Source organism: Onychomys torridus, chromosome 20 (genome assembly GCF_903995425.1).
Source record: "Onychomys torridus chromosome 20, mOncTor1.1, whole genome shotgun sequence".
Taxonomy (NCBI): Eukaryota; Metazoa; Chordata; class Mammalia; order Rodentia; family Cricetidae; genus Onychomys; species Onychomys torridus.
In genome coordinates this window covers 11,294,005-11,310,828 of record NC_050462.1, presented here as the reverse complement: position 1 = coordinate 11,310,828, position 16,824 = coordinate 11,294,005, and the positions used below count along the sequence as shown (strand labels likewise).

General features: G+C 41.1%; 1 protein-coding gene across 19 annotated transcripts in view; it reads right to left on the bottom strand.

Moving 5' to 3' along the window:
- Positions 1 to 16,824, bottom strand: part of Anks1b (ankyrin repeat and sterile alpha motif domain containing 1B) — a 1,022,809-nt gene that overhangs the window by 48,371 nt on the left and 957,614 nt on the right. For 10 of the 19 annotated variants that reach the window (XM_036169514.1, XM_036169517.1, XM_036169520.1 and 7 more), the window contains 2 exons: positions 4,778 to 4,906; positions 2,739 to 2,810 (listed from right to left, as the gene is read on the bottom strand). In XM_036169514.1, coding sequence (XP_036025407.1) covers positions 2,739 to 2,810; positions 4,778 to 4,906 — 201 coding nt within the window. Of the gene's footprint in view, positions 1 to 2,738; positions 2,811 to 4,777; positions 4,907 to 11,036; positions 11,112 to 16,824 lie in introns of all 19 variants that reach the window. The other 9 variants (XM_036169508.1, XM_036169510.1, XM_036169524.1 and 6 more) reach the window with 2 other exon arrangements.

Genomic DNA, 16,824 nt, shown 5'->3' with positions numbered 1-16,824 from the left:
TGATATAACCTATGCAAATCTGGGATGTGCTTGATCCTGGAGATTGGTAGGTCCAGGTACTCAAACCCTGATACTTTCTGAATATCAACACAATGGCACCCACGGAGAATTCTTTGTGCAATGGGTTACAATCAAAATGATGGTACACTATAAAATACTGCATGAAGTTATCTTTGGACTTTGTATACAAGGTGTATGTGAAACAGAAATCTCATTATGTGTATGTAAATAGTTTGAGAAGAATTATAATTCAAATTACTTCTGGAACCAAGCACCGTGGATAAGGGCAGTGCCCACCTCATGGACTAATTGAAACACTGTTCAATTCTCTTTGGCTAGGCACCCGAGTGTGAACTGTTCTTAGCTCTAGTGAACTGGCTCCAGGAGACCACAGCTTTATTTTCAGGATCATTCATTATGATGCCTTCAGCTGGTGGCGGTGTGAAGACACAACTTAGGTGATGCATCTACCAGTCCAGGAGAATCACATGCTCACACATTGCTCCCCTCCAGGGAACTGTCAATGCAGTGAAGGTAGGAGCCACATCTTAGCCATCTCTGTTAGCAAACTACACTTAAGAAAACACTTCTCAAAATCTGATTTGCTTCTCACTGAGAAGTTTTCATTTCAGCTAAAGCGCATACTATAGAGCAGGAAACTTCTTTTTCTCAATTTAAAAGATTAAACTGGGTTAAGTGTTGATCTGCAATACTTTAGCCTAATACTATTACTGTACACTGACTTCCAAGATATTTGTGTCCTAAAGTATGTCAGCAAGAACTTGACTATATCAGGACTCGAAGCTGGACCACCATCATGTTCAAAGCAAAGTAGACATTTTTGGGGGGTTCAGACTAAAAATGAACTGCAGTTGAGATGCACAGCTTTTTTAGTTGGTGAAATTTCTAAGTCACAAGGCAACAGTCTCAGACAATTGCTCAGGTCTTCCCTTCTGCCTTTGAAGGGCCTCTGTGAATGCCAATTGTGTTACCATAGCAAGACCTGAAATGTATTTAATCAAGATAGCAAATGAGATCTTATGATATTCTAAGAAGCAATGAAGTTTCAATTTTCATGTAAACTACCTAAAATAAACAGGAAGCAAACCAGAAAGATGCCCCAAAGAACAGAGGAATGGTTTTTAAATGGGCAGTTTTTTCTAAGTTTCATTTTAGGCCACAGACAAGTATTTAACTCAATTATTCTCTATTGAGACTATTAAAATGATTTTGCTATTGCTATCAGGATGTAATTTGAGATCCATTCAATTTTGAGAATTTCACATCACAAGTCTGGTGTATTTTAATGATGCTCCATGCACAATGCATTGGTTATGTTGACTAGAACCCCGCAGTGGCTGGACTCAGGTAATTTAGTTAATATTATAAATTGAGAGAGGCCAAATTGATTTCTTAGATAGGCTCCTGGAAATCTCTGAAATCATTGAGGCTTGATGATTGAAAACTTTTCTCTTTTTCTCATTGTTTAGTGGTGACAAATTTAGGTCAGATATATTCTATTCAGAACACAAGATTCCCAGAATTATAAAACTAGGAACTCCCTCAAGGTCACTCAATCTGATGTAATTCTCTGAGGATGAAAACACTGTATCGTGAATAAAAAGACTCTGAGGTAAGAAAGCAGCAGCAGATTATCTAGGATCAAAATGTGTTAGTACCACATCAAGAGTTAGACTACTATTTTAATCATTTTGTTCCCAGTTTGATCAAGATATTAAATTAGTGATTGTGTACCAAGGTCTTATTTTTATGGAGACTCACATGTGTTTGGTTCCAATTAACACTAAACACTCTTAATCTGTCTTTCAAATTGCTCTAGCTCAATATCATGTTTTTCATTATTTAAGCTCCAGACTATTCACTCATATGAAATTAATGATGATATTCTGGCCACAAATAAAAGCTAGGGCCCTTTTTCTAAGGACCTTCAATTTGATTTGATTCTGACTGCCGTTCTGAACAGTCTTCATTTTCTAGTGTTGGATATTTCCATATCATCCACATGTCAGCTCTGGAGAATGGGAAGAAAAAGTGAAATGTACTTGCTTAAAATTCATGGGGGCGGGAGGGGGGAGGACAGGGGAACCCATCACTGATATGTAAAATTAAATTAAATTATAAAATAAAAAAAAGAGTTTAAAAAATTCATGGTTCTAGCAGCCACCGATCATGAACATTCATAATTGCATTTCTGCCAATAATCACTGCCCTTAAATGTTCCACACTACTCAGCATCCAATGTTCTTGCAGTTAAATAAAACCAAGAACAATTAAGACGAGTCCACACAAAGTTAGCTTTACATAACATGCTCCTGGTACCTCCGGTTTTGATGTTTTTTGGTGCATTATCAGGCTTTTCAGTGAGCATTCTCAGACTGTCTAATTGGTGCTTAAAACATTTTCTCAAAATAGACTAAAGGTTACCCGCCCCCCAAATCTGGAGGATGATCAGTGTTTGTACAGTTAACTTTCATTCTTTAAAAATAATCAGAAGCAAATGTAATATGGTCTAACTATAGCAGAGACATTATCACAAACTACAGCCAGATAAGCCCAAGTCTAAACGTCAACAAAGCCCAAACACCTTTTTTACGTAACACCAACGTGCTCAACAGACCAACCGATAAAGAAAACAGTAATCCAAAAGGTGGCAATCTGCATGGACACCCGGTGCTTAGTACTCCAGCTACCAAGATAAAACAGTTTGGCACACTCACCCGCATCTTTGCACAGGCATCTTGTGTCGACTCTGTCCCTCTAAGCTCTTTGATCAGCATAGAACCTAAATACTAAAACACACACACAATAACTGGAATGACGTATTAAAACGAGAGTGTAAATGTGAGTAACAGTTTGAAAACGAACTGTGGGAAGGCCACTGGCTAGACTTCTTGGCTGTAAGTTGTTGATAACTTTAAAACAACTAGCAGTAACTGGTCCTTAACGATGGACAGAACACAGCAGAGTCAGCTGTGACTTCTGAGAGCTATGAATCGATCTTCATAAATGTTACGGCATGTTCTAAAGATGTCAACTTTCAAATCATCTTTAACTGCAAAATGAGGGTATCTAAAAATGCTCTCCCATTTTTTTTTTTTTTTTTCTGGAGGCAGCAATATCTGCAAAAATAAATCACAGTGTAATTGCAGGGTTGCATGCGACAGCTGAGGAGCGAGGCAACATGGCCCCGTTTGGGCTTCTTCTGCAGCATAGGTAATTAAAACGGGGCTGTTATGAGGCTGGGATGCAGTTTTGGACTTTTTTTTTTTTTTTTTTTAATTCACAGCTGTGTGCCCTTCAACCACCTGAGAATGCACGTCATTCTCATTTTCTAGGGACAGAGCTGACTCCCTGGTGCATGAGGAGCTGGATGGGAGTAGAGGAAACCCTCCCCAGAATGATATGCCAAGTCGCTGCTCTATGATTGAATCATGGATTCCTGCTACACAGCCCCACTCATTCTCTTGCTTCTGGTGGGGCAAATTAATTTCAACAAAATGTCTTTGCTGTCTGTGCGTCCCCAGACCCCCACACTGAAAATAAAGTCAGTTCGGTTATCAACTTTTTGAAACTTCAGCTGATTCTTTTATTTTACTTCTCTTCAGTACCTTTAAAACATTTTTACATGCATTTTAAAGTCGGAATCGGACAGTGTCCTGCTCACATGGAGGAATCTCAGTCAGTCCTGAGGACCAGGAGGGTACAGGCTCACTGAGAGTGTGCAAGGCAAGGTGGCCAAGGCTGAGTCTAGAGCCTACAGCCAGGGCCTTGTTCAGAAAGTCTCAGAGACGTCAGGGTTGAGCTCTGGGGGAAGCCACAAGCCACAGGAGAGGAAGACAACCCGGTGAAATATTCCCAGACTGGGAGGACATACCAGAAAGTGTCTTCATCATTAAGAAAAATGATCCTCAGCCAAATTCTTATCTCTTACACTTTTAGTAAAGTTTGCCCTAATTGAAACATTTCTGTTTTGAAGACAGTCAGTTTCAAGGTTCAGCCATCTTTTTTTTTTTTTTTTTTCCCCTTTGAAGTCATGGCAACCATCACCTGTTCCAAAGCCTACAGGACTTGCTGAACATTCACTGCTGACACATCTTAACAAAAGTATTCCTTTCACTCTATAGAAAGGAAACAAAAACAAAACAAAAACACCAAAACGCCAACCAACCAACTCATAAAACAAAACATCAACAACAAAAAGCCCTGGACTGCAATCCATTGTTAATGACAAGGGAAGAATCTTGCCTGACCTTCTGAGGTCGCTTGCTTCCTTTGATTTTACTTTTTATTTATGGATCTGTGGAAGAAACCTAAGGATCCCCAAATACTAGGTAAACATTCTATGTAAAATTATGGTTTATCAATTTTTTTTTTGAGACAGGGTTTCTCTGTGTAGCTTTGCTCCTTTCCTGGATCTCGCTCTGTAAACCAGGCTGGCCTTGAACTCACAGAGATCCGCCTGCCTCTGCCTCCCAAGTGCTGGGATTAAAGGCGGGCGCCACCACCACCCAGCCACTGTGGTTTTTGAAATACACAACTTTATACAAAGGCACAGAAAAAAACTTATGCTAACCAGATTTAAAGGGATCCAACGCCCTCATTACCTGGACATTTTCAGGAAAAAAAGGAGGGAAAAGAAACCCTTCAGAAATGTCTGTGATGGATACTTTGCTACATTTTCAAAGAATGCAAACTCACAAGGAAACACAGCCTCTATCCCCACTGGTGCCCAAATACTGAGTGTAGGGTAACTTACAAAAGCTTTGTAGTCACAGGACTGGAAGATGAGCTTTTCTGGATGATGCTGCCAGTACTGTACTGGAGTTGAGGCTGTGGCTTCGTTTGGAGGTCGCAAGGTGATGGAAGGTTCTCCCCAGTCCCCTGTCTGGAAATGACATTTATTTTAGAGGCAGTATAAGCAGCAAGCAGGTTCATTCTCGCTAGCTAGTCTAGCTAGTTAGGTGTACCTAACACACCTGAGCTATGAATGCACAGTGCATTTGGGTGTGCTACGTGTACATAAATATTTATTATTTTGTTTCTATATGAATTAGTTAGCATTATATTTTCCTAAAGCTGAGTATAAAGAAGTCAAAATTATTCTGTTTTCAGAATGAAACCTTAGGATAACTAATCTTAAAAATAAAACATGAAAATATTAGTAAGCAATTTACCAATTCATAATATTCTGTTACAACAGAAAAGTATGTCTGAATTTAAAAAATAATGACTGAAAATTTCAGTTAAAATTCCTTTTACCTTAGAATATATAGTTTCATTAATTACAGTTTCCAACTATGACATTATCATGTACTATGAAAAATTTCCTATCTGTGGAGGAGGTTTTACAGGTAAGATACTAAACAAAATGCTAAAATAAAAAATCACTAATGGGTAACATTAGCTAATTTCCCTCATCAGCACTCAACTGCCAAGATGCAGTGTCTCTATGATGGCCTTGGATGTGCTCAGCTGCCTTCTGCAGAACTACGGTAGTCCACACTGGAGAGTGCTTGTATGAACATTTGCATGTACATGAGACTCTCGATCCATAAGCATGCCACAGATGATGGTATGTCCTATTATACACACATCCACTAAGCCCGACCTAAGACAGGCCATTCCATCATCTCATTTGTTTAATATGAACGGGCATTTTTATAGTCAAAACTCTATCCTGGCAGGTCTTCTCTTGGCTCTAATCTGACTGACATGTTACAGGTGAAGTATGTTTTATTCCTTTCCATGCTAAGGTTTCTGGCTTCTCAAAATTCAGTTCTTTGTTCTCAAATGGACGCAACTACAACTAGACTAAGCGTCCCCAAAGCTCCTTTCTCCTCACCCAAACTTGGCTGGCCTTACAGAATTATGAGAAATTATTTTCCTTAGGTATTGGAAGCATCTAACAAGGCCTTATGAGCTCCCAAACCAAACAAAGCTTGGCTGGGGACCAAGTTCCATGGAGTACCAGTGAAAGGGCTGAGACACCGTGGGATTTCTGGGGAGGATTTTCATGGCGTCCATGTACCCTCAGGCACACATTTTCGGAGAAAAAGGAAGTGTGTAACTTTCCCTAGAGCCCTTGAAAGGCTGTGGTAATCCCAAAGGCGAAGAAGCTCGGGCCTCCAGGAAAGGCTCAGATCTGTGAGCGCCATGCTCTCTGTGCACCTTAGAATTCTGTTAGGTGGGACACAGGCAGCTCCCAAAAATAGAAAGTACAAGGCAAGGGCCCTGTCTTCTGGAAATTTCTAGGCGGCTTTGAAAAGCAGGAAGAAAAATTCCGAGTCCTGTAGAAATGCACGGGCCTTTTCCTAACAGTGTGCCTGGAGCATTTCTTCTGTACATGGATGGCCTGGCATCACAGGTGGGCCTTGTTAACATAACAGCATGTCCACCCCTTGGCTTCTCATAAGAGCAGGTGTCTAATGAGAACTCCTTATGCCCTTGCCCTGTTCTCTGCTACTGTCTGTCTGTTTTGTTCTAGGTGTGGGCTTGTTTGTATGTCGACTGATCCACCTAGTGTCTGATATTTTAACACGTCTCATTTAAAACATATAACAACATTTAAAACCTGTAACGGTAACATCAACACTTTTTTTTTTAACTTTATGGCCTATCCCTGGTTCATTATGGAATTTTCTCTTTATATGGGTTATTCATAAAAGTTATGACTGATTTCAGTTAATTTCAGGATTAAGCTCTTCTCTGATTTTATATTTTGACATTTTCTTTTCCTTATTTCTTAAACACCTGCCTTTTTACTATTTCGTTAGTCTTTATAAAGCTGGTTATGCACTGCCCTTACAAACCCATAGAGATAGCAACATGAAGGCTCTGTGAGATTCGCTCCTGTTCTAAAGCTGAGTCTAAGAACCTTCATAATTCTCAAAACACTGCAGCCACGAGCTCTCAAAATGTCTCCCCAAGTCAAGCAAACAACCCTCAATTATCCCGTTAAACTTCCCTCCCTCCCGGCCTCCCTTGAAATAGCAACAGCAGCACAGGAAACAGGTATTGTACACATAAGTCACAAGTGACGCCGTCAACAGAACAACACAAGTTTGCACGCCACTCCGTGGAATGATACAAAAGGAAGATTTGGGTGACATCCAGAGACCCCTGGAACCAGTGTCTGCTGACGGGACAATCGGCCAAGCAACAGATCTTCCCCAGGAACCCTACTGTAGTTAGCTGAGGTATAACTTGGCCAAGTTTAACAGGCAGCTGCTGGGGAGGGGTGGGGTGGGGTGGGGTGTTGAGGGCTGCAGGGGAAGGTTCGGGAAGAGGGCTGGGCAGGAGTGTTTGCAGTAAAGCAGGGAAGTTGGTCCACAAGTTAGTGCATTTGGCATGCAAACCATGTACAGAACCATTCTCTCACTGCTGGTCAGGCCGCCACGCACCTTCATGATTCAACTGTATAGACTTAATGCAGAGCTGCAAGCCAAGTGCTAATCCAAATGTTTGCATCATCCATAGAAGTTGTAACAGCCATTTTTGGGCATGACAAACTGAAGCACACAATTCTCTGTAATCATCAAGATCACTTATTTAACAACCGTTTGAAGGTATGAGTGGCACATCCACTTAACTGTTTAGACAGTGCCATCAGCTGCTCTCCCATGCCTCCATTTGCTCCAAAAATCACAAGCCACCTGCTTTGGAATCCAGAGAGATCCGATAGGACCTCCTCTGGAAGCTATGAGGAAAGATAATTATAGGGGAGAGAAATATAATCCTTACTTTATTTTCCTTGTAGTCTTGAAATGTTGCTTAAATGTTTAAATATTTTAAAATTCCCCACAGGGATTGAATTGACCTTTCTGGAAACAGACTCTGCCGAGTTTTGTCATGCTTTGTGCTAATTCCAGAAATGCATTTTCAGAAAGAAAAGCGTTCTTCGGATTGGGTTTACAAGAAAATAATTTTTTCTTCCTTGAAATTCAAATTTGTCTTTCTTAAAACAAAACAAAACAAAACAAAACCCCTCTAATCTATGTCTATTTAGATGAATCAAAATGTTGATGCTCAGTGCTCTTTTTAGAGTCAATGTGAATGGAAGGACTCCAAATGGGCTTAATATCATACTCTTGTGAAAGATGGGAATGACCTTGGCCTTAGGCTGGGATTCAGCTATGCTAGTTGACTACCAGGAAAAGACAAAAGGGTTCAGAGGAGAGTGCCTTAGGTCTCAGCCCTCCCTGAGGTAGAATTAAAGCAGGAATGAGCCTTGGAGGTGCTGGCCTGCATAGTTACTATATGCAGTAGCAGAAAGGATTGAAAAGTAAATGACTTTGTCTTCTTAATTTTGAAATTATATGAAATAATTTCAACCATGAAGCCTTGGGTTAGCTCTTGAAGAGCGAGCTATACATTCATACCTACATACAATACCTGTATTTCTTCAGGTAAGTGTTTTAAATTAAATCCAATAATATAATTCTTATTAAAAATTAATAAAAATCAAACAGGCCTAAGAGAAGTCTTTTGCCTCAAACAATGGCTGTAATTACAAACTCTTCTTTAATGAGAAACAGCCTAACCTTGAGAACAAAGATGCAATAATAGTTAACTGGAGCAACAATGGGGTAGGAGAAGTTTGGTGGAGATGTTGGTCATATTTAAAACTGTTCCTGACATGGTGATCTTTAGAGGACTTCCTCAAGTAATTACAGAAGATAAATTGAGTCAAATAACTTTTAATCATTGTCTTCAGGCTCTTTCTTTAGCACTTAGAACACTTACAGAAAGCTCTTTAGGTTAAGGACGTTAATATGCTAAGAATTTGGTCATGGCTTAAAACTTCATTTATTGTTATTTGCTATTTGTTTTATATATATATATATATATATATATATATATATTAAGGCTTTTTATGTTTTATTTTTAAATAAATATAATGGAGAACATTCATTAAACAGGACAAAACATACATCATTAATTAGCACTGTAAACTAAAAATTCAACCATATAACATTATAGAAAAATATAATTTCATATTAGAGTTTTAAATGGAACAGGTTTTTTTCCAACAGGTATCCATCAACCACTAACCATTAATTCATACTCTGGATGAGTTTGAAGGACTTGCAATGAGGCCATATATAAAATAATGAAATTAAAAATAAACTTTATTTTATACCACTAGCTGAAAAATATAATACCACTAGTTGAATTTAGTTATATAAAACTCACAGATGCCTCTTGGTAGATTTTTATTAGATCAATGACTCAGAAACGCAGCTTTTGACTTCTGTGGTATTTTATAAGGTAGTGCAAGCTGACACGAAGGGAAAGTTCTAAGATTGTGCCAAGTAGTAAACATGACCATTGCGTACTCTGACAATACAGTGGGGAAGTATTTTCTATATTTTTAACTTTCTTCTAAACAGTTCCCCTTTCCCAGGGAAACCAGTAAATAATTAAAAGCTTTGATTATGACTTAGCTTTCTAACACTTACAGAGAAGTAGGATATTTTCTAAGCCTTGTATAATTCTTTTTTAAAAATATTTTAAAATTGAGACTTAATTGATTTTTTTAAATAGATGCTTTTAAATCTTTTCTGCTAGGAGCTGCTCCCACCTACCTGCTTATAAATTTAGATCTGAATATTAACAAACATTATTCTCTACTTCTTCAGAGCACCTAATGAATAACTAACATGCTCTGAGGTGACAGTTGTTACTCTGAGGTTTTGCTTTCTGTAATTCTGATGATCTCCAGAGAAGGGCCACCCAATTCCATGTAAGTGATCACATTTACCTCCCTCAGTCACTAAGGCTTTCCAGAGTGCCACACAGAGCTCCATGCTTTTGAAAACACACACACACACACACACACACACACACACACACACACACACACACACACATTTGGATGTGATGGTAAGGGAGGGTCTCCTACCAACATTCATACTTGGGAAAGCCAAGGGATGCAGCAATTGTTTGAAAAAGTCTCCAAGAACTCATTACAGTGCGTGGTCATGCAGTTGTGTTTTGCTGACTGTGTTTTATTGAGGAGGAGCAGAGATGGCCACTTCTGAACACTTAAAAGCTGATGTCAGCACTGTGCATTTGGGAAGGACTCAGGATCACGGAGCACCAGGCCAGGCAATGTGCAGACATCATGGTCCTCAAGAACCAGTCCCATGCACAAAAGTATGGATGTGCCTAATGTGGCACCCCCAGAGAAGCCCTTCACATGCCACCCCAAGAATTTTCAGTGATTCTCAACCAAATGTCTCAAGCTTTCAGACAACAGACTAGCCAATGGGGAAAGTTTCAATGGATGTGAAAGTAGGATTGCATTTTAAAATATGAACTTAAAATCTATGCCAGAATGTTTACATTCCAAGTAATTTTTCTAAAGTATGCAAATGTAAAACATAAATATTCAAATATTAGGCAGCTCAGAATAAAATGGGTCACAATTTCGCATGCATTCCACGGACCGGATCAATACTGCCAAATGGGAAAAGGCTGAGAACCACTGTATAGCTGTGAGAGCTCTTCCCCTCCTCCCTGGCTCATCTCCCCCAACATCTGCATCAGTTGCAGGGAATCTCATGCAAGTCAAGTACTTCTCACAAATAAAGTGCATAAACCCTTAAGAACCATTGGACACAGAGGGCTGACTAGCTCGTGGACACCAAGTACAACATGGGCGGGATGACGCTGATATACACACGCTTCTCTACATATCACGTTACCCCTTGCCTTTTCCCTGTAAAAGCACGTTAAGACAGACACCTGGAATGAAAACCGAAAAACTCACACAGGACGGGTTTTAACTGCGGGTTTCCAAACCAAGTATGTTTCTCATTTTAGGACAGTGTTTACACGTCAACCAGTCACGAAGCACAGCGAATGGAGGATAATCGACAGAGCATTTCAGAAGCCACCAGACATTACACATCTTCCGCATTGCTGGGACGGAGGACCTCGGGCCGGTGGCACAACACTGCGACACACTACACAGCGCAAGTTCAGGAAGAGAAAATAACCGTTTGTAGCCTTACATTATGAACCTGATGGATCGCTGAGAAAGGAAATCCAGCGTTCTGATTCGTCCATATTTCACAGACAGACGACTGCTGGTATAAACAGAAAACTATCTTATCTTGTCAATATTTAAAACATGGCAGCTACCAACATCTATCCAGGAAGGGGAGGAGGGAGACAGCAGAATTCAAGGATCACATTTCTTAAAAAAAAAAAAAAAAAAAAAAAATTAAAAGAATGTTTAGGGTACTCAGTGTTTAACAACTGACTTCCAAGTCATTCTTTTTGATCAAAAGTATTTTGGGTTGGCTGGGAGTGGGGTGGGGTGAGAGGCTAGACCATTTATACATTAGTGCTATATCAAGGGAAATTACCACTAAATTCACATCTCAGAAGAAAGCAAACTCTTTTCACTTTTGCCATGAAGAAAAGCAGCACCTTCCCTCTTCAGAGTGTCATTTTCAGAAAATAATTATCTCATTGAATTCAAGACAGATGGGGAAGGCATCTTTAAAATCAGTTAACATCTGGATTTTCTTATCTTCAATGGTCAAGAACTAACAGTAAACGGGACTCGTGCCTCCAGGGATCTCTAGGGCAGAACTTTGTGGCTGAAAATCCACAGGTACTAGGTCTCCTGTAGAAGAGGGTGTGTGTGGGGGTGAAGAGTCCCTGCTGAGAGGGAGGGGTTGGGGCCAGGGAGCTCAGCAGCCATTTATGGGTGCAACGAACCAACGTCTTTACTAGGCTCTCCACCGTACTAGCAGGACCCTAAAACTGTAACGTGTGCTCAGAATCAAATGCCCTACCAACCACCAGCCCTTCCAGGTGCTGCGGCAGAAACTTCCATATGACCTGGGGTGCTCGTGGCCCAACTTTTTCAGAGTTCTTTTTGCGAATGTTGTCGCCACAAAACACACTGTAATAGGGTATGTAATCCTAGTACTCTGGAGGCCGAGGCAGAAGGTTTGCTGAGCTAACAGAGGAAAACTTTCAAAAACTAGTATCCTTCCACAAAATCAAACAAATAAACAACAACAACAAAAAAACCCCAAAACCCAAACACTGTGAAACTGAATAATAGGATATGGTCTGAACTCACTTAGCAAGCCCTGTGTGTGTCCCTAGAAACCCCAGTGGATCTGACAAAGATCACTGCAGCGAGAGGACATATATACCCACAATACATCCTGGAAACCCACTGAGGGGCAGTGTCAGCCAGAAACCAACTATGAGAGCCAGCTTGTCCTGGATGAAAAGCTCCCTCCTCTGCCATCTTCTCAGAGACGCTCACTAGACGTTAGCATCTCTCTTCAGTCCCGACACTTCTCCACCACACTGGTGCCTCTGCCGTCTGCGTGTGCTGGAGACAGATTGTGGATGCCTTTTATTCCGAATAGAAGTTACAACCCTGAGGTCTGGCCATCTCCCATTTATTGGCTCCTACTTTAAGCTTCAAGCCATTTTGTCTACAAAGGAGGATCTTTATCCTATTTTCCAAAAAATTCATTCTCTGACAAGTCATGTCTTGGGGCTAATCATCCTACCTTCCCTATCCCTAATGGCTTCTTTCTGATTTAAACATACAGTGTCCCTCAGTATCTATGGGGGATTAGTTCCAGGACATACCCTACACACACCTCCTGTACACTGCAAAGAACATAACACACAGGTGTCATACTTTGCTGTCTAGGAAAGAATGACAGAACACATAGGTGATCTACTCTACTGTCTCCGAAAAAAAAAATGACAAAATCATACAGCATGTTTAGTGCTTTTGATCTGCTGTTAGTTGTGTCTATGGATGCAAAAAGGAAGGATGTGGAGGGCCACCTGTGCTGACTCTAGGCTTGGCTGGATTGATATCTTACTGGCATTAATGTATTCATGGGATGCCCTCAACCCATGGAACCCTCTCATCCATATTATGAGTAAATTCTGCCATGTAAGTCAAAGCCTCTAGCTCTTGCATAGACTTCTAACAGCACCAGGAGCTAACATGCCACCAGGCACCCGACAGAGGAAGAGTTCAACATTCGGAGAGACTACATGACTGGCTGAGGCCCCATGGAGTTGGCATGGATAACAGCTTCTGGGAAGCTGTGAGGGACTTCATCAGAAGGCAGAGGAACTGATGAGAGGCCTTGGGTTTCTGAGCCTGAAGCAAATACCTGGAGATGCGGCTGCTTCCCCATATGGTCTCAACTCCGTAGTTATCTAAACACTGAGAGGCTTTGTTTCCTTTCCACCATTAGTGTTGAATGGGCCAGACCCACACAGGTAGGAACAAGACCACTTAACAGTTTAGGTAGGCGGCATAGCTTCCTGGTCACTTTCAGTCATAAAGTTTTCCTGTTATATAAACTAATATCTCATTGCTGATTCTAACTTTCCCCTTCCTCAGCATGGGCCAGGACACCAGAGGTAGGGAGAGAGGAGGGATGTGCTCTCTCTTCTAACTTTCCCCTTCCTCAGCATGGGCCAGGACACCAGAGGTAGGGAGAGAGGAGGGATGTGCTCTCTCTTCTTCTAGGAGGATGGGGTGGGTGGTGTGGCCTCTCTTGGTGGCATATCTTCTCTGTGTTTCCTGGGGAGAAGATACGGTCTTTTTCATGTGTGAGTCGGACGGCTTTTGACCATTGGTACTACCGTTCAGCACACACTAGTGTGGCATGCAGGGGAGGGCTCAGCCACCCTGCTTTTTCGCTGCACACCCATGCAACTCCCATGGCATGCACACATCCTTGTCACATAGAACAGAAGTCAGACTTTTGGACTGTTCTCAGTCTCTGCTGGGACACACCTGTCTGTCCTCTGAGGCGCAGGAGGTGCTATGCGCATCCAAATCTAGCACAGGGAAAGATGCGCCAGTCTCCCCTCGTGGCCAGCACTCCCAATCCAGATGCACATGTCCCCTAAGACCCTTCCTAGCCTTATGCTGGGGGAGCATAAGGGCATACTGCCCTATATTCCATGGGAATGGATGGAAAGTCTCAACTCTTTCCTCAGGGACTCTGTTCTCTGCCTGTCCCCAACCCTGAGCCTCTGGCCTGGGGACAGGACATGACATTGGCAGGAGATGCCTCACTGACTTTGGGAAACCCTGAGCAGGTGTAACCCTCTTGCATCAGCAGCTTCTCTTAAGGGTGTGAGGTGTTTAGTTTCTACAGGGTAATGTTCACTTAGTGTGCTTGTTACACAATAGTATCTCCCAACCATAACATGACCAGAGCTGAGCAATGTAGAGAGTACCCTATGCAACTTTTATTTCATCAATGTATTCCCACAAAGAAGGGAGAAAAACCCTCGCTTCTGCTCACATATTCTGAAGAGTTCGTGCATGTTTCTGCCTATGGCAGCTGCTTCAGTAGCTAGCTTCTGTTGATAAGCAGTCTTAGATGAGCAAGGAGTGAAAACTTCAAAACTCCCAACAGTTGTGTGAGTCATTGTAAATGGCAAAAAGTCTGATTTTAAAATACAGCTTAAATGAAAGGAAGGTAGTTAGCTTTCTTAGTTAGGAAGATTTTTTTTTTTTTTTTTTATAAAATAAAAAGTAGATACATTCTGCATAGCCCACTTGTTTTGTTGGCAGTAAAGAATTTGCCAGATCTGCTTGCCAGCCAAGTTCAGATGGGTGAGCTGTAACAGATGAATTCCTAATATGAGATGGCCCTTTTCTTGGACAGGGCCACGGGGCTAAATACAGGTGAGCTTTCACTACGGAACTCACTCCATCTACAAAGATACTATTGCAGCACTCAAAAGGATTAACAAGCTTTGAGAAAGAAAAGAAAATACCAGTGATAACATTTTATCAGGGGTGGGAGGTGTTCTAGAAAACTGATGACTTAAAGCCATGTTTTTAAATAATTTAAATTATGTGTTCATGCGTGGGCTTGTGCATGTGAGCTCAGTGCTCTCAATCCCCTGGTGCTGGAGTCACAGGCAGTTGCCATGGGTGCTGAGACAGTACATGGGTCCTCGGCCAGAGTAGTACACACTCTTAAACATCTCTCCAACCCCCAAAGCTAAGTTTTAATGAACCTTTAGAACATCTCCATCTGCAAAGAGCAGTTCTTGGTTTACTTAATTTACCAGGTCAACTCATCAGCCACTCTAAACAAGAGAGGGATTTTCTTTTTCCACAGCTAAATTTCCAGAGGCCTGGACCACCAGTGGTGCTCAGACACATGTAAGGAACAAATGGAATCCATTAAGAGTTCTTGGTAAATGGCAATGTGCTATAGAGACAGTCACACTGTTACTCATTATCAGTTGTATTTGTTTACTTCATTATTGCCATTTGTGCATTAGTAAACCACGTCACTGCCGACACACTTCTAGCAAGATGTCTCAGAGATTAACCTTAGAGAGTTCTTGTTAGAAAAAGAAAAAAAAAATCCTTTTTTCCCCCAATGAAGACTGACCAAAGGCTGTCACCTTTGATGACGAGAGAAGGAACGGCTGACATCTCACCTCTGTATCAGAGGCTGTGGCAGAGCTTGGAGACAGTTCTGCAAAAGAACATCACTCATCTCTTGGCTGTTTCATTTACTTATCAGTGTTCTCCCAACACCCTGTCCACATGGACCACAAAAGCTAATTCAGTTTGTCTGAGCTGAAATTACTATGAAATCTAAGTAAGTGGAATTTAAGTGAAGATATGGTAGTCTTTAAGTTTTTTTTTTTTTTTTAAAAACATTTATTTATTTATTTGCAAAAGTATGGAGGTCAGAGGACAACCCATGGATTGTGGGTTCTGAGGGTCAGAGTTAGGCTTTCAGCTTTGGTGCTAAGTGCCTTTACCTTGTGAGCCATCTTGCCATCCCATAATACTCTTATAACTGTGACAACATCAACAACATAATTGCACTTCTTTGATGATGTAGTTAATACTCATTAGAAGGAATGTAATTAGGCGGGGTATGGTGGTGCACGCCTTTAATCCCAGTACTCAGGAAGCAGAGGCAGGGGGAATCTCTTTGAGTTTGAGGCCAGCATGGTCTATCTAGGGAGTTAGGACTATGCAGAGACCCTATCTCAAAAAGTCGGAGGAAAAAAAAAAAGAAAGAAAGAAGAAGGCATGTAATTTTCTCTTGGTTCAGAACTTTCCCTTGACACACTTTCCCTGTGTCCTTAAAGCATACATCTAGACCCTGTTATCTTCTACCTTGGGTTACCATGACACCACTTCAGCAAATATTAGCACACCACAATTGCATTCAAATCTAGTCATACAATAGAAGGAATGCTCCCAATCTCCAAAGTTTTCTTGCTAGAAATGGCTTTCTTTTCTACTCAACTGATAGCAATCTAGCGCTTTACAGCAAATCATCTCTCTCGTCATCCATTAGGCCTTCCCTACTGGAACATTCTCAAAAAGAAAAAAACAAAAAGCTAAATAATCTTCCATTACAGAGCAAAACATTCCTGTTCTACCAAATACCATTCTCCATGCCCAGCTCAGTTCCCTGTTCTTTAAGCAAAGTTTCCACCTGAGGTTGCTCTGCTGAAACTGAAAGACTTTTCCAGTTTCCTGCTCGATGAATTTTATTACCCTTTCTATTTCTTAGTCTCCTGTTGGTTCCTATTAGCTAGCCATTCCTGGACCACTAGAGTTCTGGACTCTTCTATCATTTTTGGTTACAGTAGGTGGTCTTTCCTGGTCCTAACTGCAGTGGGATGTTCTGTATGCTCTGAATGTGTTGCTCTGAATTGGTTAATAAATAAAGTGCTGACTGGCCAGTAGCTAGGCAGGAAGTATAGGCGGGACAAAGAGAGAGGAGTCTGGGAAGTGGAAAGCTG